Genomic DNA, 25,805 nt, shown 5'->3' on the forward strand with positions numbered 1-25,805 from the left:
TATGAATGGATTCAATCTTAACGTTATTTAAGGCACCTTCTATGTCAAGAAAGCCTGCAAAGGTACGTGCGCCGGTATTTGCGCCGATTTGCATGTTGACCATGAACATCATCACGGCCGCCTGGAGTTTCTGATTCTCGGGATTGTAGTGAGCAAAAAAGTCCAATAGACCATGTGTCTAAAGTGAAAATCGAGCCCCCGAATTTTGACTTGAAGTTTTGTATTCACGTTTTTTTCATATTTTCGCATATAACAGCCAAACCATTGAGATTTTCGATCCGAGACACAGACAAAAATGTTAGCCAAGACAATAATTAAGAACTCTCTAAATCATCTCAAAAGCATTGGAATGCTCCTTCAGGCAGTCTTGGCCTTGAGAAAGTGGAATTTTTTCGGAAAATATCTATAAATAACACTTTGCTACAAAATGGAACTCAGTGCGTGGAAAATTCCATTTGAAGATGAAAGCCCTTGGTGCGTGTACTAAAAACCCAAAGGGAAATTTTCACCATAGGTCAAGTTTCTTAGATATCGCGTGATTAATGGTTTAATTTTGGCCCCTTAATTTGTGAGACAATATCTTTTTATCTCTGTTTAGCGTTATTGTAGCTTCATTTTGAGATTACATCTCTTCAGTCAAATTGAATGCCAAAATATCCAAAAACCCAGGATACAAAACTTCAAGTCAAAATCCGAGGCTTGATTTGATTTATGGACTTTAGGCATATGATTTGACTTTATACATATGGTCTAGCAGACTTTTTTGCTCAGTACAATCCCAAGAATCAGAAACTCCAGGCGCCCGTTAACATTTTTTTCCTTTCATACAAATCGCCCCGGACTACTGTCCATGTATCCTTTTTTATACAGCCGATGGATTTGGGGTCCTTCGGAAGTACCCTACGGAATCTGGCTGCATTCTATACTCCCTCTATCGACTTGCTAAAGCAGATCCAAGACTTAGTTTAGCCTTCTTTATTTCGATGTTGTACAAATTGAAAGACACCTTGTAGTTCTCCCAATCTGTGGAAAACTTCGTTTTGTTGGCTTTTTTGGTATAGCCTTCTGCTGATCTTCCTAAGATTTGATAATTTTCCAGCTTGGAGTTTTCTAGTTCAGTGAATTTGTTTCAATCGGTTTTGCGTGGATTCCTATGTGGTGGTTGCAGAATGCAGTCAATAGATATTTGGAAGGGGCGACCTGACTTAAGGCCCACCATTAATTTTCGTAATAATGAATGTCCGGGGTTTGGGCGAAAAAGAAATAAGGCGTTATGTCCGCCCACAATGCTGACAGTTAGTTATGTCAGTTTTCCGATTTTACCAGTTCATATTGAGTTCTCTATGGACAGGAAATATCCCTATTAGCTATGAAACTTCCACATTTGTCTAGATAAAGGGCTTAAAAGGTCCAAAACAAACAGCTCTGATTACAGTTTTAAATGAATACGACCGAACAATAAAATTTCGAAATCACGTTTAAGGGGTACCATCAAAGAAAGTGGTTATTTTATCTATGCAAAATTAAGTAGACCTTTTTCGGTAAACGAAGTTTATTTACAAACCCATTTAGAACACTTTGCGAACATTAAAATGAAGGTCAGTAAGAAATATGTTGACAATTTGGGAACTACCAAAAAACAACACAAAAACACCTGAACGATAAGAAACAGTGACTGCTCGAAAAAGCGCATGGGAAATAGCGTTAAAAATGGGGTGAACAAAATTTACCTAATGACAGTAATAAAAAAACTTAAAGATAAGTCTATTGAACATATTCTGGAAATATTCATTTATCCGATTGGCAGGAGGGGGACATGGCACCATGCTGGGTTGGTATAAATAGCCATACAAAATCGAAGGAATTCAGCAGAGTTCTAAGCAATTAGAAATATTTAACAGTCTTAGGAAAGCAAAGTAAAATGTTTAAAGTCGCTGCAGTTCTTTTGTGGGTGACAACAGTAGTCACCTTAGTAGCAGGAAGTCCCATTATTCCCAATATAGGCGATGAAGAGGAAATGATTGAAGTGCACACCTATACCCTAGATAGACCCATACAACCCTCAACCTCAAAGGATGTCATCGATTTAAGTTTCTATGGCATGGCAATGTTTGGTGAACCGGATGATAAAAACACTGCCCAATTGGTGGCTAATTATAGTGCCGATACAGCTTTAGTCAATCCCGAAGAATTGGGTACATATTTGGAAGGTGATATTTTGGTGCCGAAAAATCAAATTATCCTCAAAAATGGTATCACCACCCAGAGTTCTCGTTGGCCACGCGGTATTGTACCCTATGAAATTCGTGGTAATTTTAATAGTCAAGATAGGGCAATTATTGAACATGCCATTGCTGAATATCATCGTCGTACTTGTATACGTTTTGTACCGCGGACGAATCAACAGGATTACATATCAATTGTGAGCGGCAATTCCGGATGTTGGTCTTCGGTAGGTCGTGTTGGTGGTAGACAAGAAGTTAATTTACAATCTCCTGGGTGCTTGACTAAACCCGGTACTGCCATCCACGAACTTATGCATGCCTTGGGTTTCCTACATGAACAGAATCGTGAAGAACGCGACTCCTATGTTGCCATACAATATCAAAATATTCAACCCAGTGCTGCCTCGAATTTCGATAAGGCTTCAAGGACAATTGCTTTTGGTGTTCCATACGATTATGGCAGTGTTATGCATTATTCGGCCAATGCTTTCTCTACAAATGGTCGGCCAACTATTGTTCCAGTGGTGGGTATACAAAAATTGTTTGAATTTATCTTTGCAGCCTTTTAATTAAATATTTTTCTAGCGTTCAATGGGCAATACCAAAATGGGCCAACGTGACGGCTTCTCTCAAATGGACATTGAAAAACTAAATCAAATGTATGATTGTGGTTATGGTTCTGCTGTTCCGGCACCCCTTCCTGCTCCAGTGCCAGCACCCGTTCCAGCTCCAATACCAGCTCCACTTCCCGTCCCTGCACCCATACCAGCTCCGCTTCCTGCACCCGCACCTATTGGAGGAGGGTTCGGCGGTTATGGCACTACATCCGGTACCACAGCCGTTGATAATAATATCATTAATAGCTTCATTAGTGGTATTATGACAGGTTTGGGTTTTGGAGATGATCCAACGGCTTAAACATAAAAATAACTAACGGAATAATAATGAATGGACTTGACTTCATTGATCTGCATCAGAATTAGAACCAAAGATACATTTTAAGCTAATAAATATACTCTATACAAATAAAATAAAATTGACCACGCCTACTTTTTTAAAATTTTTCACAAAACTGCCCAACCGATTTCTTAAAAATGTTCATGGAATGTACAGCGATGCCCCCCGGTGAAAATAGGCCACATATTTTGTTAAATTTTTGAGGAGCGGCGTACCTCCCCTATGCCCTATTTGTTAGCCCTATATTTGCAAAAAGTACAAATGTGTCGGTTTGAAAATTAATTTGCGAGACAGTGGTGGTTGTGTCTCGGACCTTACGTACTTATTTGGGGCCTAAAGAACCCGACCAGTCCCACTTTTTAAATATTTTTGCAGCAGAGCTCCGAATGCTCGCTCGAATTCCACTCGCGAGTAAAACTCTTCTCGAATTCGAGTAATTTGAGGAGGACAACTTGCCCCACCCACAAAAAATTGCACCCAAAAATCTTACCACCTCCCCACTTTTCACTATACCTGTCCATTTCTTCAGAGATCTCCCAAACAAAATTTCATATTACGATGGTAAATTTTTTCCGGGGTCCATACTTCTTAAGATAATGGACCAAAAGCTGTAAAAAAACCGGTCAGCACAAATTAAAATGACTGATGAGGGCTATAAATTACGAAATGAATATCCGATTTTAGCGAAACTTTGCACATCGTAAATTTCTTCCAAATGTGTGTCAACCTCCCAGAACTTACTTACTTAGTTGGCCCATTACAGAACATTTGTTCCATAGACCGAACTAAGAAAAGATCTCCATTCCTCTCTATTTTTCGCTTGACTTTTTGGAATACCGCTCCTTTTCATTTCTTCATCCACTTGTATGCTCCATCGAAGCTTAGGCCTGCCGATTCTGAGTGCACCGGCATGTATTCATACGCCTTTTTAGCGGGTTCATCATCGCCCATTCTCATGATATGGCCTAGCCAACGCAATCGTTGCATCTCGATACGTTTAACTATATTCATGTCTTTGTATAGCTTATATACCTCGTGATTCATACGACGTCGATATTCACCGTCAACGCATATCGGCCCGTAGATATTTCGAAGAATTTTCCTCTCAAACACACCAAGCACTGCCTTATCTGCTTGCGCAAGTACCCATGCTTCGGAGCCATACATTAGCACGGGTAGTATCAGCGTTTTGTATAGTGTTATTTTTGTTTGACGAGATGTGGCTTTGTTTTTAAAATACTTACTTAAACCATAGTAGCATCTGTTGGCCAATACAATTCTTCTTCTTATTTCACAACTGATGTTAGGTAGACGAAGTCTTTAACTACCTCAAAATTGTAGGTACCAACTTCCACAGTTGGTCCGAGCTCTATGGACGCTTTGCGCGTCGACACCATCAATCTGGTCTTTTCGCCGTTTACCGCCAGACCCACTTTCGCAGATTCTGCTTCGACCTTCATAAAGGTATCAGTTACTTCCTTTACTGATCGTCCCATGATGTCTAAGTCATCAGCATAAGCAAGTAACATGTGGCTATTGGTGTAAATAGTGCCATTTCTTTTGACATTTGCATCTCGTATTACCTTTTCCAGCAAAATGTTGAATAGGTCACACGAAAGGCTGTCTCCTTGCCTGAAACCTCTTTTGGTACAAAATTCTTCGGAGAGGTTCCTTCCAATTTTAACTGAGGACCTAGTATCAGTTAAAGTCATCTTACAAAGCCGGATGAGCTTTGCGGGGATACCAAATTCAGACATTGCATGGAATACCTTTGATCGGAGGGGACTGTCGAATGCTGCTTTATAATCGACAAAAAGGTGATATGTATCGATCTGCATCTCTTGGGTCTTCTCTAGGATTTGCCGCAGGGTAAATATCTGGTCAATGGTGGACTTGCCTGGTCTAAAGCCACATTGGTATGGTCCAATTATTTCGTTGACCATTGGCTTTAGTCGTTCGCACAATATCCCTGACACTATCTTATAGGCAATAGGGAGAAGACTTATGCCCCTATAGTTGGAGCATACAGTCTTATATCCTTTCTTGTGGACGGGACATAGGATGCTCAGGTTCCAATCGTCGGGTACGCGTTCTTCCTGCCAGATGGTGCTAACTAGCTGATGCATACACCTTATCAGCGCGTCGCCTCCGATTTTAAACAGCTCGGCTGGTAAGCCATCGGCCAAATTACCAAATTACCTTGCTGGTCTCTACAGGAGGATGTGCCTGTACCAAAGCCATCTGTTTGATGTTTCACTCTTTGGTAGAATTTTCGGACTTCATTCTGGCTCCTGTACATCTCGATTTTTTCACACTCCCGCTTTTCCATATTTCTCTTTTTCTTGCGGAAAAGACGTTTCCCTTCTCTCCTTTTCTCCCGATATCTCTCTCGTGCGCTACGCGTTGCTACTGATTGTAAAGTAGCTCTATATGCCGCATTTTTCTCTTCGGTTGCAGCACGACACTCCTGGTCATACCATGAATTCCTTTGTGGAGGTCTCTGGAATCCAAGTATGGATTTTGCGGCTGTTTGCATGGAGTGGGCAATATTTTGCACTTGTGTTATGTTATCGGGACAAGGAGTGCTCTCATTAAGCAATTGGGCTAGTTGAGTGGAATATGCTGTGGCTATCTGTTGTGTTTGCAGCCTATCGATGTTGTTAATGATAAAGGTTCACTGTGTAAACGAATTTGTCGTCGAATTAAATTAATATTGTTGTCATCTTCTTCGTCTGAAGACGATAATAAGAAAAAAACAGACGTTTCCATTTTGTTATGGGCCGATTCCGTACAGCGAGGCGAGTCATGTCGCGTCGTCTATCGTCTCTGTGACAAAATTTAAAAAATGCACTACGTACAGCGATAGAAAATAATCGTCGATAACAAGTTATTTTTATTTTTTTTATTCGTTAGTAAAAATGTACGGCGACAGCTAATTTGTTGTCGCCGGAAAATGAACATTTCGGCGACAAAATTTTACGACGTCAGGCGATATTGCCATACGGAATCGAAAAATTGCATTTCGCAACGCGACACGACTCGCCTCGCTGTACGGAATCGGCCCATTATTCTTTTTGTTTATTTCTTACAAAATTGCGCCCAACAATTTGATAATTTTTTGTGAAAACAATTGTACATTTACTAAGGTAGACGCCTTAGCAATCTATAAAAACAATGTCTAAATGATTTATTAAAAATAATAAATTCACAAATTTTCTTAGTAAAACTTCTTTCTGAAATTATTGTTTAATATATTGTTCCACGAATTCAACAAATATTCACATTTTTTCATTCATAATTTTGATTTTCAATTTCTTTTTTAAAACAAACACACATTTTTCCCATCTACCTTAATAACTTTCCTTCAAAAATTCCTAGGCTTTCATAGTTCGATTACCGGTTATTTTGGAAATAATCGATAACATTGATTTCCAGTTTTCGATCGAGTTCCGTAATTTTTTTCCGTTTTTTTTAACGTCCACAACTTACAGCCAGTTTCTGTATGTCGAAAGAAGAATGTGTGCGAATGAAACACTCCCGAACTTTAGTTTTCGAAATAATTTTACCTTTGCTTTTGCTTTAAAACAAAAAACGAATTTAAAAAACATACAAGAGTTTGGAAGTGTTTCTTTCGCACACATTCTTCTTTCGAAATACAGAAACAGGCTATTATTCACGAGCAAATTCTCGATCGATATCGAAAATCATAATTAGGCCCCAGTTCGATAGTTATCGTACTCTCCAGCCACTACATACGGGCTGTTTTCTCAGGAAGTATGGACTTGGCCAGCGAATGCAAGTTGCTTCAACAAAAATCAAAGTGATTCGCGAGCAGGTCTTAAGTGAATATATCTGAAATTTTGTGTGGGAGCTACCCAAAGGAGTGGGCCGATTGAGTCCATATTGGAACCTCATCTAAGTCTGGTAGAAATTTCACGAAGTGCATAGAATGGTTCAAATAGTATACTCTCTTCATGATTTATCGTGAGCACAAAATTTCCGAACATTTTTGAACTTTTATGAGGGAGGTACCTGAAGGAGTGGACCGACATGGTTTATCTTCGAACTTAAACTATGTTTGGACAAAATATTACGAAGGTCAAATTTTGGACCGAATTGGCAGATCCGTTCGAGATTTATCTTGCGCTCCAACCACTACACACGGTGTCATAGGGGTTTTTGCACCTTTCAGGCTATTTTCTCAGAAAGTATGGACTTGCCCCTTATGAAACTTGTACCGTCGTATGGGGGACAGCAAATACAAGTTGCTACAACAAAAATCAAAGCGAAGGAGTGGACCGATTGAGTCCATATTTAAACTTCATCTAAGTCCGGTAGACACTTCACGATGTGCAACTTATGGACCAAATCGGTTTGTTCATTTAAGGGTTATCGTGCGCACAAATTTTCCGAACATTTCCGAACTTTTGTGGGGGAGGTACTCGAAAGAGTGGACCGATATAACCCATCTTCGAACTTAAACTAAGTTTGGACAAAATATTACGAAAGACAAATTTTGGACCGAATCGGTTGATCCGTTCGAGAGTTATCGTGCGCACCAGCCATTCAGACAGACAGACAGACGGACGGACATTGCTAAATCAACTCCAAATTGTCTGAAACACATTTCGTCCAAACATACATGGGGTCTAAAACCATTATTAGGTTAAGAAAAAAATTCCCAGTACGAATCTGGTCGCGAGCCAATTTTTGGTTGTTGCGGACAAAAGTTATGGCGGTTTTATTTCGCTTTTTATACCCTCAGCCTTAGGCTAAATACTCGTAGGGTATATAGACTTTGATACGACCAAAAATGTACCTCATCGAAATATTGGTTTTAGGCCCCAAGTATGTTTGTACGATATCCGTTTCAGACAATTTTGAGTAAACTAGCAATGTCCGTTCGTCCGTCTGTCTGTCTGGCGGGCTGGTGCGCACAATAACTCTCGAACGGATCAATCGATTCGGTTCAAATTTTTTGTATCGAAATATTTTGTCCACATTTGATTTAAGTTCGAAAATGGGCCATATAGGTCCACTCCTTAAGGTACCTCCCCCACAAATGTTCAAAAATTGTCGCAAAATTTGTGCGCACGATAACTCTCGAAGGGAGTAACCGAATTGAACCAAACTTTGCATATGGTAATACTACCTCTAGGCATACATCAGGTTCGAATATGGATTATATCGGTCCACTCCTTCAGGTACCTCCCACACAAAATAGTTTACGCGATTAAACGGTATTTTATTTTCCTCTCGAATAAACTGAATTTAGTGTATGGAATAATATATAATATGGTCAATTAAATAAATATATATTTGAGAATGTTTATTTTTGTTTTTTGTTTTGCCTTTTGTAATTATAAGTATTTGTTGCTGTAGTTTTTAATTATTATTTTTCTCTTATTTATTGGTGCAATGCAATTTCGTTCAATACATTTTAGGTATGTAGGCAATTTTAATGAAGTAAAATTATTTGAAATTTTTTAGGTTTTGACTTAGTGGTAAGTAAGTTTCAATTTAGTAGATTTTAGGCTTTAATTAGATTAGAAGTGCGATTCTCTAACTCAATTTTTGATTTACCTACACAAATTATCAATGAAAAGTTCAAATAAAAGATGACAAATCTATTGCTATCGGTAGGACTCTACGACTGCCTTTTCAGTTACCGAAATTATAAGTATTTTAATTTTACCGATTTTTATCGGTAACTCAAAAAATGAGTTAGAGAATCACACTACAGCTAAGTTTTAATGAAGGTAAGTATATCTAGCAAATTTCACTTTATTTTGTGAAGTATTAATAGATTTTAACATACGTTTAATTAATTTTGTTCAATGCCAACAAACAATTAATCTCCATTTTACGAATTTGTTAGCTGACCACGCAGTATGACACGAAAAACGTGAAAACAACAAAGGCGACAATCCGTATAAATTGAAATTCTTCAACACCAGTTGCATAGGATATCATATGACCTTTGATCTACCCAGCACAAAAAGTCATTAAGTCATGGGTAGTATTTCTCTTTATTATTTAGAAGCTGCCTCTTCCACTAGATCATAAGAAACTCCCCTTGCATATGTACTTTTAGATGACTTCGAATCCTTCATACGCTGAGTTGCTTGAAAACGGAGTGATAGTAGGTAGATTTGATTACGAATATCTTTATATTAATTTCGACAAGTTTACCGATATCATCGTTGAGTTTGGAACAAATCTCTTCTGGAATGCCGACAAACCCACTTAAATGATATTCAGATTTCTAAATGTTCCCTGACATTATTTCCGAGGTATACTTAATTCCCTACTATATTCCCCCTTAGAACATTGAGACTTCCAAAAATTCTGATAAGTGTTTTTCGGCAATTTTGTAGTTAAATATTCAGTTTCAGAAAAATAAACATAAAAGAAAGACACCGACTTAAAGCAAAGATAAGCCCTTAAAATATTCGGCTTATCACCTGTTGAAGCATGGAAATGGTGTAACCAAGAATATTTGAATAATTTTCGTTTTCCTTCTAAGAAATGGACGCTACCACATGCGGAGCTACTATAAATAGTCAAAACTGTGTTTTGAATGTCATCAGTTACCCACTGCAATCATAAGCAATAGCATTACAATTCCCCTCCCTAAAAGATTCAAGAAACAAAAATGTTTAAGCTAACACCTGTTCTACTGGCTCTGGTTTTGGTAGTGAGCTATATAAAGGCAAGCCCCTTACCCCAGTTGGATGAAGATGAGGATACAGTGGAAATCACTGTCAATACCATAGATGCCCCTCCTGCACAATACTCAAAAGATGTGATTGACTTGAGTTTCTATGGCACCGCACTCTTTGGAAAACCTGATCACAAGGATACAGCTGAATTGGTGGCAAATTATAGACATGATAATGCCACGGTCAATCCTGAAGAATTGGGTTCTTATTTGGAAGGTGATATTTTGATACCCACTGATGGTGTTACAACTAAAAATGGTTTAACCACCCAAAGTTCCCGCTGGCCAAACGCAATTGTACCCTATGAAATACGTGGTAATTTTAATGGCCAAGATATGGCAATTATTGAACATGCCATCGAGCAATATCATCGTCATACATGTATACGATTTGTAAGACGTACCTCGGAAGAGGATTATATTTCAATTGTTAGCGGCAATTCAGGTTGTTGGTCTTCAGTGGGACGTGTTGGTGGTAAACAAGAAGTTAATCTGCAATCACCTGGATGTTTAACAAAACCCGGAACGGCCATGCATGAGTTGATGCATGCTTTGGGTTTCTTGCATGAACAAAATCGCGAGGAGCGTGATGCATATGTTGCCATACAATATGAAAATATACAACCAAGTGCTAAATCGAACTTTGACAGAGCTAGCCATACAATGGCCTTTGGTGTTCCCTATGATTATGGCAGTGTTATGCATTATTCGGCCAATGCTTTCTCAACAAATGGTCAACCTACCATAATTGCAATGGTGAGAGGAGATTTGTAGTCATTGAAAAAAAATTAGTTTGTTAATTTTATGTTTATTTTCAGCAATCCATGGGTGATGCTAAAATGGGTCAACGTGATGGTTTCTCTCAAAAGGATATTGAAAAACTTAATCGCATGTATGATTGTCCAACTATTGCTGCCCCCGTTTCTAACGGAAATGGAGGTGGTGGACAAGCTGCCACTGCTGGTAATACCGCTGTGGATAATGCCCTAATCAATAGCTTTGTAAGTGGTATTATGACCGGTTTGGGTTTCGGCGACAATTCAGTGGCTTAAAACACAAAACCATATTACAAAGTACATAGGAAAAGGAAATTGGAAAACGACAACTTTACAGTATTAGCTTTTAAACCAAAGAATATTTTAACTTTATAATCTTTAAACTCATTTAGCACTTGCTTTTTTAAATAAATATTTTATTTGTTTCTTTTATATATTTTTTGTTTTTATTTTTTTCTCCTTGAAATCATACAAAACATTTGAAATTCTACTTTGTAGATAACTTATAATAAAACTTAATATTCTTACCCTTTATCTTGTTTTCTCAGTCTATGGACCAACAACCTCTTGAGAGAGATTCTTTCTTAAATATCCATACTCATATCCATAATGACATTGGGATCAATATTATCCGAATTTGTTGAGATATCTTCATCATCAAATTTCAGTTTCATGCCAGTAAATTTGACTGTAGGTGAATCTTCTTCCTCAATTGTGGGAAATTGATTGGGTATTTTTGAGATTTTGTAGACTGAACAGCTATCCCAAGCCCGCTTGCCATAGATATCATCTATAATCGAATCTTCATCCATAAAATCTTCAATACATGTCTTTAGAATGGTGGAAGTAACAATGCAGTCACGATTCAAGGCCAAACTTTTGTGGAAATATGTAACGGCCTCCTCCAAATTGCCCATAAGAGCATAAACAAAACCAATGGCTGTCAAGGTTTGTGCAGTTTGGGGTTTTAAAAGTAAGGCCTAGGACATAAATGAACAAAACTTTAACCAACTAAAAACTTAAGCTTTAAAAACACTTTTCTTACATATTGATGATATTCCAAAGCCTCCTTGTACTTCTTATTCTTTCGACAGCAATGACCCAAATTGTTAAACAATGGTTCCCATCTGGCTGACACCTCTTCTTTGTTTTGTTTGGCTCTATTCATTACAATATCGGCTGTGGTGCGAAAAACTTCTTCGGCACTTTCATAGCTGAAGTAAATAAACATTATTTTAGTTGAAAAATGAACACATCATGCCTGCCTCTTCAATACTTACAATTCATATTCGTATTTAATAACGCCCAATTCATGTAAGACAAACACATCAAGTGGTGCAATCGACATGGCTTGATAGAAAAATTTCTCGGCCAATTCTAAATTCTTAACCAAACCACATTCTACTCCAATGTATAGAAGTGGTAAGTGACAACCACGCATAAGTTGAGTAGCTTTGAAATAAGCAGCCATGGCCTGCAAAAGAAGAAACAATAATACATTTTTTAAGGAAACCTTGTGAACTAAAATGTACCGCAATGGAAGGATGGGGACTTAGCAAAACCTGTTTAAGCTCAGTTGCTATGTCAGGAGGCAATGACTTGCCCACGAAAAAAATTATATCGTTGTAATCCGAATCACATAAACTACCTTCGATGAAAATTTCAAAAAGACCTTAAACTGAACTTAAGCTATGTTCCCAATAAACTACCTTCGATGAAAATTTCAAAAAGACCTTAAACTGAACTTAAGCTATGTTCCCAATTTTTGAGAGGGAAGTACCCAAACTGTTGTCCGATGAAAATTTCAAAGCAATCCTCGAACAGACCTTAAACTGCACTTAAACAGAGTTTCCAATTTTTGTGAGGTAGGTACCCGAAGGTATTGATGTGCACAGTTTCAGCCAAATCAACTCCGCCGAAGCCGGTCCCAAGCCCGGTTAAAAATAAGGCGGGATTGTCTCGAGCCAATGAGGTGAATCGACTATTCCACAGTTCACCTCTGGAACGAGCGACATATTTATATATTAGGTAATGATCTTCTTGCAAGCAAGCACGTAGGCTAACCACCAACTGTATTTGAACGGAGCCTTGTTGATACCTGGACGTCTCAACAAGTATTAGACTTAGTTGTCAAGTCCTTGCCGTTGTATGTAAGGAGCGGTTGACCTCAGTCCCTTCACCGTTCAATATTTCATTGATATACGAACTTTCACTAAAAACCCAAAAAACGAAATAAACTTTCGACTGATGTAGGTTTGAATGTTTTGGCACCCACAGTTTTCACTTCCCTGACCATAACAAATATGGACGCTGACAGCGAACCAGTCAATACTGTTCTTTGTACCATATTGACCCGAAAGCAAAAGCTTTTCGGTCAGCAGCTCTGGTGTAACAGAGAAACGCAGAAACGCCAAGGGCGGGAAAGACATTTGGGAACTTCACCACATAAACGACATTTTAAATAGACAGAGCAGGGCACTCCTCAATCTTACATAGGAAACTGATCCCTAATCCCTGGGGAAAGAAAGCATACCGGACGACATTTGGAAGTGTAGCCAAGGGCGGGAAAGACATTGCGGAACTTGACCACATAAACGACAATTTAAATAGACAGAGCAGGGCACTTCTCAATCTTAAGGGCTGTTTACACCATCTATCAATGCCATATGAGCTGTCATTTCTTTCACCCATTCGACATTCTCTATGTTTGTCAAAATTGACGTCATCCATACAACTTTCAATTTGTGCGTTCATACCTACAAGTGTTATTTTCGTATGACATAACCTATAAATATAAAAACAGCTGTTTTTGTCATTGTTTACATTTATTGTTGAGTTACAAATTTGCGCAAATTTTAATTTTGGTTAAAGGAAAATGAATATCTAGCATGTTTGTTGTGGTAGAATAGGTTTTTGGGGTTATAGAGGCATTTATGTTTTTGCCACAAAGCAATCATTTCCAAGACTGCTTCTTTCGACCAATCGATCTGAAAATTACATTATAAACACTCTTTGTTTACTTTTCTAAATATTTAAATATACATAACTTTCCATTTTCTTTTTTAAAAGATTTTGTTTTTCTTTTTTTTTGAGAATGCCAGAAAACAGCTGATAAATTTATGTTTACATACAAGAATGCCGTATCAAATAGAGCGCTCCCTAAATGAAAAATTTACATATGAGTTGCCAAATCATTTTGATAGATGAAAATTTTCATAGTGGTCACACTATGTGTACAACATTCGCAGGTAGAAAATTTGACATCTCACACGACATTGATAGATGGTGTAAACAACCCTTTACATAGGAAACTGGTCCGTAATCCTCGGGGTAGAAAAGCATAGCATGCGTAACTGACAGAACAGAATGATGACATGGACACGACAATGATCCATGTCTCACCTCCAGCCATGATACTGCACCCAAATCCATTGAAAAGGTTGCTGAACCGACCTGTTCCACTGGCTCGAACGTTGTAGCTGACATCTCAGACAAATGTTTGTTTGCTTCTCAGGTAATAATCACTGGAGAAGGAAAGTGGTGAGGGAAAATCTCCGATCAATAACACGGAAAATTCACTGATAAGGCAGACCTCCAAAAAAGCCAAATCCAAAGAAGCAACAGACAATAAATCGTACCGAAGATCATAAAAAAGGATCTAACCTCAAGTTTGTGAGGAAGTTCGAGAGGAACTATCCTCATGCAACTAAGAGGAAACTTCATGTCAGCGAAATTCCCACCTCCTTAACAGAAGTTACCCCTCTCGAGGTGACTACCGAGGAGACCTCTTCTTCCAATGAGGATTCTCCTTACAAAGGCACAGCATTCAAAAAAGACTGAAAAAAAGACCACAAAAGGCACAGAGGGCATCAAAATCATCCGGGACGGTTTTACCTGGCTCCTCATCTGGTTCAGTTCCAAAAATCCGCGAAAGGGTAATGGAAGTGAGTTAGCTGATGAGCAAAGAGAACTGCTTTAAAAGTCGCCCTACGTAGGTTTAATGCTGAGTTGGCAGCCGCTGGCCTCAACACAATGTTTTTGGGTCAATCCGGTACGAAAGAGCCCGCTGTCGTGGGATTGAATGTATTGTAAGCCTCGGTGACGAGGAAGGTTAGTGAGATCACTACTGAAGACACCAAAATCTCGCATCTTCTTCGAAACCCTGTACATCTGCGAAGGCAAGCAAGGATATCGCGAAGCTTAGCTTTTTGACAATACTGTACGGAGAAAGGTTCCACATGATCTACGGGTAGCAATAAGGCTGATTCCAATTTGCACATCAGCGATTGACATTGATTGCTGATGGACATTCTCATAAGACATTCTCATCTCGGAAGTGATTTACCAGAGTCTTTCCTCCTTTCTTGAAAAGGTTACTGGATGTGGGAATTAGGGCACAATTAAGTCCCAAACAGATCAGTAGATCCCAGCACGCCTACATAAAGAGCAATTCAGTGGAAACCGCCCTACATGAGGTGGTTGGATATGTTGTGAAGAATATGGAGAATTCTAACTTCATCCTGGCGGCTTTTCTCCATACTGCAATACAGGAATTTCCTCTATCCTTATGGAATGGATTGATGAGATGCTGAAAAGTAGAATCATCAACTTGTGTATAGGGGAGCGTTCCGTGAAGAAAACTATTAATAGAGGCGTATCATAGGCGGGTCCTTTTACCGCTACTCTAGTTTCTGGTGATAATTAAAATTCTTGTGAGCTTCGGCAAACGTTTTTGTTTTTGTCGTAGCAAAGCTAATAGGTTGTGGTTCCTCTGTATCCCGACTCAAAAAGTCTGCAACCTGCAGTGGTTGCGTCCATAACGGATCAGGAGACAAGTGCGTGGGGTTAGCTGGACAGGTATCGTGGCATCAATTCAGCCCCAATACCAATTGAGGCAGCAACATCGTCTGGATCTTAACTGGACTAAAACCACTCGTGTTTGGCGTTCATCTGCTGCAATGAATAAGGGTCCTCCCATTCACACTGTATCCCTGTACTGCCTGCTCGACTGTATCAGTGTGAATGCTATCCAAATCTGCCTGAAGGCTCGTTGGTCCAGAGGTTCTCGTTTATAGCTTTGGACCTTTCTCTCTAGATCTTAAAGATCTATCCCAACGTGCCTGAATCGAGGAAGCCTGTCGATTAAATCGTTATGTGTTTGTGTTCGTATAACTGTGGTGATTGGATCTGACAGTGAATTAATCACTCAACAATAATATATATACCCTTAAAAGATGAACGGTGGAAACTATCCAAATTGCCTTTTACATTAATAATCTGTTATTGTTTTCTGCACAGTCAATTGGTGAGTTTTTTAAGTGGCGCCAAAGAAGACAATACTACTTAGAGTACAAAAAAGTAGAAAATTGGTGTCTACAACGAAATGTCCCTTAATAACTATCTCAGAAACATGCAGAGGTAAATTAAAAAAAAGGATTTATATTATACTCACCTGATCATGTTCATTTTCTTTGGCAAATGAGTGACCATAGGCCAACCAGGCAGGACCATACAATCTATCCAATGAAGTTGCTTTGGATAGATAACGTCTAGCTGGATCACTTTTACCAATCAAATCATAATAGCAGCCAACAGCATACCATGAAATGGCTTTATCAGGATAACGATCCACCAATTTGTGGGCCACATAAAATAGTTCTAAATTAAGAAAATCGTGATAATGTTACATGTAAAAATCTTGTGCTTCATAAAAATCATTGCCTAACTTACTGTTGTAATCTCCAAATTCCACCAAGCAACCAATTTGCACTGTTAAAGCACCATTATGATAGGGATCAATTTTGAGCAATCTTTTAAATTAAAAAAAATTGAATAAAGAGTTGCAAGAGGTTTTTGTTAGACGAAGTGAAACCATTGTATTAACTTTTCCACTTACTCATTTAAAATCTTAAAACACTTTTTATATTCACAATCATAGAAAAGTTTTTCAGCCTCAGCAGCCATGACATCGGTACTTTTTTGTATGCGCTGCATACTAGTGGAAAGTAACATTGATGATGGACTATCAGCAGTATCTTTGGAGCGATTGCGGTTTGGCGTCTCCAAATGGGAACGCTGTGAATCATTTATGAGAGAAGATGCTCGTGTTAAACTGATTTGCAATGAGAATGGTGGTATCTTCAAATTTTCCAGAACTCTAAAATAACAAAATAAACAGTGTTTAATATTTTTTTAAGAAATTTCTTTGAAAGAACAAATAACTGGACAGAAAGGAGAGGGATTAGCAAATTGTATATTGTAGAACTCTAAAATAACAAAATAAACAGTGTTTAATATTTTTTTAAGAAATTTCTTTGAAAGAACAAATAACTGGACAGAAAAGAGAGGGATTAGCAAATTGTATATTGTATAGAGATTCTTGTACTTGTACTTGCTTGCCGGAGACATTATTTGATTTTGTGTTGGCGTCATAAACTTGGGCAACACATTCTTATGTATACTGGCAGCTGAGTTGCGAGTCATATTTATTTTATCATTTAACTCTTTGATCGATTTCAAAGTGCTTATATTCCCAATAGGTGTTTCTTCGGCATTCGTATTCTGTAATTAGCGATTTGTTAGAGGGATATTGAATAGTAATTAATATTCTGTCTTCTTACCGGTCCAACCGATTCATAATATTTTTTCAGTTTTGTCTCATATAATTTAGTTATAAACTTAGCATCAGGTTCAGAGGACTGATGTTCCAATGGCAAGTGTTGCATAAGTTCTTTTTCTGAAAATACACAGAAACAAATATGCCTAAAGTAAAATAAATAGGTCAAAATTATTAAAAAAATCAATTCTGGACATCTCATCAGAACATTTTTAGAAAAGACCATGTATGAATTTATTTCAAATTTTGAGAGGCGTTGCAGAAACATTGGGAGTGATATGCTTGCTATTTTGAAACTGTTAAGAAGTCTAACTGGTAAATCTTTTTAGAAGGAAATTTATCGAAACTGAGCTCCACTTTCTTCTTCTTGACTTTAGTTATCCGGGGCACATCTTTCCTTTACCGACAGTATGCCGATTATTATAATGATTTTAACACAGATAGTGAATTTCGTCCTGATTCCAACGACGTATAATACATTCTGGGGAAATGTTTACTTCCCGAGATATGGGCCTCTGAAGTTCCGAAAATTGCATTGGTTAAAATGACGGCTACTTAGAGAAAAATTATAAATTAAAAGAAAATTGTGTTCGCGTTCCCGATATTTGCACCTGTCCATAGGAGAAAGTCTTAAATCCCGGCCTGGCCAGCTATTAAAAGAAACTCACGATTTAAAAAGAATCGAACTGTCGGTAAAGGAAATTTGTTCCCAATCCACTCCAACAAAAGTTCAATATTTTTTAATGATGTGGGGGCTATCGTGATCCAAGAAGTTCGTATTGAAAAAGTGATATCTAGGAAAGTCCCACACATCCAACCATCATTGTTGTTTAAGTAAAATTTAATATCTGTTCGACAAGTTTATACTTCCAATCCTCATGTATCTCCTGCGCAACACTTTGGAGCTTTAATCCAATTCTATATTTTTCGACAAGTTTATAGGTCCAAAAGGGCCAAGCAATTCTGAAAACTCCATAAATACATAATTTTTAGGAAATGAGCTTTAGTTGTGTAGCCTTTATTCGATCTGTCCTTAGTAGAAAGTTTCAATTAGCAGAGACTGAGCTTATATCTCCGACGGCTTTTTATTGTATTAACTGCAGTACTACTTACCTTCCCAAGCCATTAACATTTCATGTTGCACGAGAGCCTCCAATGCTTCATAACAATACACAGATTTATGCAAAGCTTGAACATAATAATCCATGGCCAGACCACGATTATCCATTGCCTCATAAATTTTACCCTTCAGGAAGCTAATTGACGCCAATATTTCCTAAAACATAACAACAAAAGGACATTGTCATTTACCATAGAAAAATTGTGTTCCTTTTTCCACTTACATTCTTACAACCTTCTTCACCGAACAACAAACTGGGACCATCCATTCCAACGCCACCATCCAGTGGTTGATTTATTAACGACGATGCCAAATACTCGATATCCACTGTATTTATAACCAAAATAGCCTCATTATATTCTTTGGCCTCATATAGACTTTCCAGCAGTAGATTATAGCACGGTATATGAGTCTTTTCCAGATTATGCAAACGTATGGTATGAGCAGCACGATGATATTCCTTTAGCAGGAACATACACTGTGCCTGACAGTAAACATCTTTGGGATCATTTTCACTTAAGCAGCACACTTTTTCGGCCCAAAATAGAGCTGTTTGATAGCGCCTCATATCACAGAATTGTTTCACCAATTTCCTGTAGTGTTCCACATCGATTGCACCACAATTTCCATTTGTGGCATCACTATCACTTGCGGCACTGCTAGTATTGTTATCACCGGTCATTGTGGTCTTGTTGGGACACAGTTCAAGTTGTAGTGCTTCTGAACTTTTTCTTTAATTTTTAGGTGCTTTCTTGATGTTCTCTAACTCCGGCATTTCAACGTAAATCTTCACAAACAAATGCGAATGAGCGCTCAAAGCGAAACAAAGAAAGTTGACAACATGGATCTATAAATCGAAAATGACGGTGTCAGATGGATCTACAGGTCGAAAAATGTCAATATTATTTTGTGAAGTTTGTCATAGAGCGACATCTGTTTGTCAAATGTGATTAGGTGTTTGACCATAGACTAATTAGACGACGGAAGGCTTCTTCTTTATTATTCGAAAAAATTGTCAAATAAGGACGGCGCTAGTGTGCAAATGAATTTCACCTTAGCTGAGTTCCTTTACTTACCTGAGGTTACCATTTTTACCATTTGTTACAATTTTTAACCTGAAAGCGTTCCTTAACCCCGAAAAGTGGCAAAACTGGAAGTAATTTTTAAGAGAGTGAGAGTGGAGAGAGAACGAAAATAGCTTTCTCTTCTACCACAGGCTACCAGCAAAATTTCTGCAGGTAACAAATTGCAGAACTGATTTTTCGACTTTAGTTTGACGATTATTTCACAATGAAAAAGAAAATGGACGAAAAACAGAAGAAAAAGTCGAACGCTAACAAAACTAAATTAAAAACTGTGAAATAAAAGACGAAAATTGATTTTTTATGTTTCTTTTTGACATTGCTGCCAGATCTACCATTTTTCCGTTCCTTTACTTTTTTGGTAAAAATGTTCATGAGAGAGCAATTTTGACATTTTTCTCTTTTACCACCCTTACCATTAAAAAAGTAAAGGAACAAAGCTCTTATGAATGAGCGAAAACATTAATGTTCGAAAAAAATCAATTTACACATTAATAACTGCCTGTTTCTGTATGTCGAAAGAACGAGAGAATTACTCTGTTCCTTTGCGTGCCTGAGGTTACCATTTCTTACCATTTTTAACCTGTAAAGTGTTCCCTTACTTTTAATAGCATACAATTTATATGATAGCAGTTTACCACTTTTACCATTTTCTGCCACTGTTACCATTTTTAAAAGTAAAGGAACAGACCAAATGCTACCAATCTCTGGGTATTTTCCAAATTTGTTTTTTTTTTTTTTGTTTTGAAGCAAAGCAAAGGTAAAATTATTACGAAAACTAAAGTTTGGACGTGTTTCATTCGCACACTTTTTCGTTTCGACATACAGAAACAGGCTGTAAAAATATATTTGCTCATAAGCCACAAAATCCAAAACGTTTCCCAGCAAAAAAGTTTGGAAGTAGTGCAATGTAGAGTTATGATTTCAATACATCTTTCGATGCCATCCACACGGAGTTATGAAAATGCACTCCGCTCGATACATTTTGGAAGCACTCGCTTAAAGATCCCTAGCCAAGCAAGCCAATTTTTTGATCACTAAAGTCGCAGTCTTTTTTTTCGAACACGAGAAAGAGTGTCTAAAATTATAAGAATTTGCTTTAAAAACATAAAGAAATACAAACTAAAGTTACGAACATTGCTGTAATTCACGAAACGCAAATTATTTTTGAAGTGGAGTTGGAGTTTTGTTTTGGAAATCTGAACTGGAGTAGGAGGAAAAATGAAAAACCATTTGGATGATGAAGCAATATCAATTTCGGTGTCATATAAAGCAGAGCAGAGGAAGTAAATATAATATATGTAAATATATATTTAATGGAGAGTTTTTATAATTTGTGTTAATGTAATAAAGTTAATATTCTTTTTTTACGCCAATAAGCAATGTATTTTATTTTTTTTTTTTGGATATTTGCAATGGCTTGCATTCTATAGCATCTTTAGACTGCATTTAAATTCAATCGAAAACACTACATCAAAGGCTGTGATCTGGATCGAAAATGGAGTGCATCCTAGCCATGGTAGAACAAATACAAGGTAAAGTTAATACTACAACAAATACAACTCGAAGAACAACCACAAAGGAATTTGTTTTTGTATGTAAACCTTAGTGTCAACGTAAATGTAAACAAAACAAGGAAATGTCTATAAATTATTGGAATTTAAAAAACTAATAAGTTTTCACATTTGATTGAAAATTTTGGAAAACATGAATGAAAACTCGTTAGATTTTCAATTTGAATGTTTCCATATCATTCCACTAAATGCATAATTTCTCGCAGAAAGCAGAATACTTGCAAAAATGTTTCGGGTCGCTGGTAATTCATTGACAAAAGAGAAGATGTTTCAATCATTTGCTTTTAAAAACAAAAAAGCACATGTTTATTAGGGCTTTATTCTTTTCAAGTTTAACAAAATACCACACATATTAACAAATATTGTACCGCCTCTATAAGCGGTGTTTTAGTGTGCGGCATGTCGTTCGGACCTGAAGGAGGTTACATGTCAATGATATGAAGCCGTCTTTATGGGAAATAGTTTTTTTTTCTGATGAATAAATTTGTTCTTCAAAAATATATATCCATAATATACATCGAACATAGAAATAAATACATAAAATGTCGAATGGAATTTGACACTAACACTACAACCCAGTTCAGTCAGCTGGGTATTGCTGCTACCTTTTCTTGTTCTACCATGCATCCTGGCTGTGTTCGTGGAAGCAAAATGGAGTGCATCCTAGCTGCGCGCTCTCTTGTAAAATTCATAAGAAAAGATGTACTCCAGCGGCAATTGTTCTAGTGATTTAACTGCATCCGCGGATGCAAACTTTTTGCTGGGTTCCTACAGCGAGTTATTAAGTCTGTCGGGTTACTTTCCCAGCAAAAGTTGTCCAGCAAGAACTTTCTCGGAGAGTAAGGGGTTTTTATTCTCTTTTGCTAGAAAATTGTAAAAAGTAAACAGACACCTTCCCAGCAAAAACCAGCAAGCAATCAGCTGGCTTGCCAAAACAGAACAATTTGTCCGCCAAATAAAGGAGGCAAACACGTTGTATTTTATTAAAAATAAAAAAGAAAATGAAACAAAAAAGTATTTTTCCACTTTACAAATTTGTTCTCCATAAAACAATACAATTAGACAATGTTACTTCCACAATAAAATTGTTTTTATTGTTTGCTGTATATTTATACTGGGCTGAATCGGTCAGGGTTTCAATCATGATACAATGATACAAGGTAACCTCACGCTCAGAGCTCACAGAGTTGTGTTCGCTTTGCCGTCCCTTCATTATCAAAATGATTTTGACAAACTTTGTATGTACATGTTAAAATATATGTACATATGACAGTTATATTTACAATTTCAAATTTTAAACAAATTTTATTCTTTCAATTTTTTAATTTAAAATATGAACGGAAAATAAATTGCCATTTGAAATGTTTGAAGACGATGGCACAGCCCATATCGGGAGATTTGCGGGCCGTGGCAGTGCTGGTTTCTTTGATGCTGATTAGACCTGTTCCACACAAACGTTCAATATATGTATTTCTTAAGGCTCAAGATGTAAGCACACCCAAAATGAAACCAGAACCTCAACGAATTTTTGGTGCCGCCAGTTCCAAATGAGGAGGAGGCGAAGTCTCCCAATACTCCGGCTACAACTGCTGTAGCTGAGGCTATTAATGATGAAAGCTCACCAGCCCATGCTACTTAATCGTAAACAATTGTCAACAATTTTGGAAACATCAGAGCATGGAACCACAGGTGCAACTACAAAATCAACGATTAGTTCCCCGGAATTAGATCAGGAATCACATGCACAAGGTGCGACGGCCAACGCTCAACATCATTAACAGACACTTGACACTGTCGAAGAACGTACAATAGAGGTTTCAATAACACCAACTCCTCCACCACCTAAGGAATCCAGATCTTCGTATACAGTAAAACAATTGAAACCCAATAAATCTGAAGTCGCTGGCGGTGGTGGATTGGAATCCTTTATTTTTTAAGCCTCCGCCACAGAACAAAGAACGCAAACTGGCCAACAAAAAATATCAGCGGCTAAAACTGGTCGCGGTATGTGTCCAATAAACTTTTCCATTTTCGAAGATAGCATGAATAGAAATAGTAAAAAGCAGAATGTTGGAGATTTTTCACGTTTGGAGGAACGGTAAGACACTGAAGCATTTTATATCGGCTGGCTTCAGAGCATCCAGTCAAATTCCAATGCTGATGGCACCAACGACACCAATTAAGTTTCAAGAAGATAAAACTGAAACAATTTCGAAAATATTGATGACTCCTCCACATCCCATTAGATTTGAGGAAGATAAAACTGAAACAATAATAATATTGATGCTTGCTCCATCCAAACCAACGAATACGACAGAAGATAAATTGTTGTCCAAATTGTCTATGAAAGACAACAGCATGGCAGATGCGATGCGGCATTCAAAAGCCAGGATAATTTCTTTGAATTTTTCACCCAGACACCCCCCAAGGCCTCAATGGGTTCACTTGCTAGGAAACTAGACAAGCCTGTGACAGGTGAACTACGAATGGCCGCAGAAAGCAATACACTCATAACTCAAAATCCTAAAATCCTTCAAGAAATCTATTACAAATTCAAGAAGATTCCATTCATATAAAGGCCAGGAAATATCAGCAGAGACCTCAAACGACGGCAAAATCCAGTGGCAAATTTGCCAAATTTAGATAATTAATTTTCGAATAATGTAATGTAATGTATAATAATGTTTTTCGAATATAGCATCGATGTCAGCCAATTGGAATGGATTGCTATACAGGAAAAATTAGGGATCTGTTCTTAGCTACTTATCCTTTTATTGTTTGTTGTACTTACAGAAAAGCTGCTAATAAAAAACGCAAAGGACTATATTACAAAGTTATTTGGTTTCTTTTTAATCATTAGGATAATAACGGTCTAGAAAGATACAAATCAGTAATGTCAGCATTTTAATTTTTTTTTAACTTCTTGGCCTTAACTACAACCTTGGCAATGGTACGCTTTTCTGGAGCGGCGGAGAACCTCGGCATAAGGATTTAACTTGAGTTGACGAACATTGGACAATGGATTGAGACGACGGCAACGATGGAAGGCTTTCTTGCGGAGTCACGGAGTGCCGTACGGATTTCTTCAGATTTAAGAAGGCGAGATAAACCGGTGCTGCTCATCTTGGGTTGAGGAAGGTTGCATCCTTCTTCAGAGTAGAAACAGATTTCCAACTATGCAAATAAAAAGCGAATACAGATATTATTTGTCTTTTCTCATATTGTATTCAGTTGAACGTGGTAAAAGATTGCAGAACTAAGATTGACTTACCAGGTCGTTCGTTCGTATATTATTTCAGTTATCATGTTCCGTATGCGGACTCAAAAATTCTGCAGCCTGGACTGGTGGCATCCATAGATAATCAGGAGAAAGGTGAGTGGACTCAGCTGGGAAGCTGAACAAATGCAGCATGTCGTGTGATCCCAATTGACATTGATATCGTGGCATCAATTCGGTCGGGTCTAATACGAATTAAGGCGTCAGCATCTTACGGATCTTAACAGGGCTAAAACCACTCGTATTTGCCTTGGTATCTGGCTTTCTTCTGCTGCGATGGATGGGGGTTTGGTCTCCAAGTACGGTGGTGGACAGTGTGGCAGTGGATGTATGGTGATATTTACACATTCTTCAGACGGAAGAACTGCAAACGACAATTAATTACGATTATTTTAATGCATTTCCACAGAATTTCAATATATCCACATGGCCGCGATGTCTCTTTCTTTTTTTGCACACTGCTTACAATTTTTTATTAGCAATTTTTCTCAAAATTAGTAAAAAAATATGTAATATACACAAAATTTCAAAAGAATAAAGAATGTAAACAAACAATATTTTGTTATTGTTGTCATTGATATACAATAACAACAACTTTCATATTGTTTCTAATGCATGGTTGTATTTGGCAGCTCAAGGACGGTTTTTTCAAATGAGATTACCTTCTTATTCTGCCATGGGTTTCAATGAAAATAAAACTAATTTATTTCATTTTTTCTCAACGTTTCGTTGGTTGTATTCCAACTTCATCAGGAGATTTATTTATTGAAAATCCTATAACAAAAAACCATCATGTATATTCCATCAGATCACAGTGTGGGATATTCGCTTTAGTTTTCTTACTTACAATTAGTTATTTTCTCATATTCTTGTAGATTATTCTTATTATACTAAAAAAACGGGACATCACAACACGAATTTTTGTATAAATAAAAATATAATCAAAAAAATTTAAAAAAATATTGCAGCAAAAAAAACTTAATACTAAAATCACAGCACCGTACTTTTCAAAATATTGCAATCGAATATTGCAGTTTTGTGTTATCTTTATCTTCCTTCGTATTCATGGATGTGTGTATTCTCTCCTGTATTCTGAGGCTCTCCAGAGTGTATCTTTTATTTTCTTTTTTCTCTTTATCTAAAATTTTTACATTTTCAAAATCAGCATAGTGTCCACACTGTTTCATATGTTGGGACAAGGCTGTGTTCTCTTTTCCTTTCCTTATATCTGCTTCGTGCTCGTTTAGCCTCACACTCAACATTCTTTTTGTTGTCCCCACATAAACTCTATTACATGTCTCCCGTTCATTCCCCTTGCACTTTACTTCATACACCACATCGTTTTGCCTTAGTTTGTCTGTTTTCTTTCTTCCCGAGAACATTTGTTGTAATGTGTAGTTAGACTTGTAGGCCAATGCTATGTTGTTGTTGTTTATTATTGATGATAAAGAGTTGTT

General features: G+C 37.4%; 3 protein-coding genes across 4 annotated transcripts; 2 read left to right on the forward strand and 1 right to left on the reverse strand.

Moving 5' to 3' along the window:
* Positions 1-1,921: 1,921 nt before the first annotated feature.
* On the forward strand, positions 1,922-3,143 carry LOC141390112 (hatching enzyme 1.2-like). The gene is made up of 2 exons (XM_073962688.1): positions 1,922-2,749; positions 2,811-3,143. Exons 1-2 carry the CDS (start codon positions 1,922-1,924, stop codon positions 3,141-3,143), a joined length of 1,161 nt encoding a protein of 386 aa, XP_073818789.1.
* Positions 3,144-9,821: 6,678 nt separating this feature from the next.
* LOC141390115 (high choriolytic enzyme 1-like) lies at positions 9,822-10,955 on the forward strand. The gene is made up of 2 exons (XM_073962703.1): positions 9,822-10,659; positions 10,722-10,955. Exons 1-2 carry the CDS (start codon positions 9,838-9,840, stop codon positions 10,953-10,955), a joined length of 1,056 nt encoding a protein of 351 aa, XP_073818804.1. The 5' UTR covers positions 9,822-9,837.
* Positions 10,956-11,093: 138 nt separating this feature from the next.
* Positions 11,094-19,296, reverse strand: Cdc16 (cell division cycle protein 16). Of its 2 annotated transcripts, none has more exons than XM_073959420.1 (10): positions 18,639-19,296; positions 18,409-18,571; positions 17,300-17,415; positions 17,065-17,240; positions 16,576-16,836; positions 16,410-16,489; positions 16,132-16,337; positions 11,960-12,153; positions 11,725-11,893; positions 11,094-11,659 (listed from the first exon to the last, which is right to left on the reverse strand). In XM_073959420.1, the coding sequence occupies exons 1-10, from the start codon at positions 19,095-19,097 to the stop codon at positions 11,264-11,266; spliced, it is 2,220 nt and encodes a 739-aa protein (XP_073815521.1). In that variant the 5' UTR covers positions 19,098-19,296; the 3' UTR covers positions 11,094-11,263. The 2 variants fall into 2 exon arrangements, with proteins under 2 accessions (XP_073815521.1, XP_073815522.1); XM_073959421.1 differs by having other exon boundaries at positions 17,071-17,240; positions 18,639-19,280.
* Positions 19,297-25,805: the final 6,509 nt, after the last annotated feature.

Source organism: Musca autumnalis, unplaced genomic scaffold (assembly GCF_047663935.1).
Source record: "Musca autumnalis isolate F117 unplaced genomic scaffold, ASM4766393v1 scaffold_1, whole genome shotgun sequence".
Lineage (NCBI taxonomy): Eukaryota > Metazoa > Arthropoda > Insecta > Diptera > Muscidae > Musca > Musca autumnalis.

Bases quoted from the DNA above. Each gene is read 5' to 3' on its own strand.
- LOC141390112 (XM_073962688.1), top strand. From the start codon at position 1,922: ATGTTTAAAGTCGCTGCAGTTCTTTTGTGGGTGACAACAGTAGTCACC. The intron at 2,750-2,810 runs GTGGGTATACAA...ATATTTTTCTAG, and splicing joins GGCCAACTATTGTTCCAGTG to CGTTCAATGGGCAATACCAA.
- LOC141390115 (XM_073962703.1), top strand. From the start codon at position 9,838: ATGTTTAAGCTAACACCTGTTCTACTGGCTCTGGTTTTGGTAGTGAGC. The intron at 10,660-10,721 runs GTGAGAGGAGAT...GTTTATTTTCAG, and splicing joins AACCTACCATAATTGCAATG to CAATCCATGGGTGATGCTAA.
- Cdc16 (XM_073959420.1), bottom strand. From the start codon at position 19,097: ATGACCGGTGATAACAATACTAGCAGTGCCGCAAGTGATAGTGATGCC. The intron at 16,338-16,409 runs GTAAGTTAGGCA...TTCTTAATTTAG, and splicing joins GGAATTTGGAGATTACAACA to AACTATTTTATGTGGCCCAC. The intron at 12,154-16,131 runs GTGAGTATAATA...CTTCTTTTGCAG, and splicing joins AAGAAAATGAACATGATCAG to GCCATGGCTGCTTATTTCAA.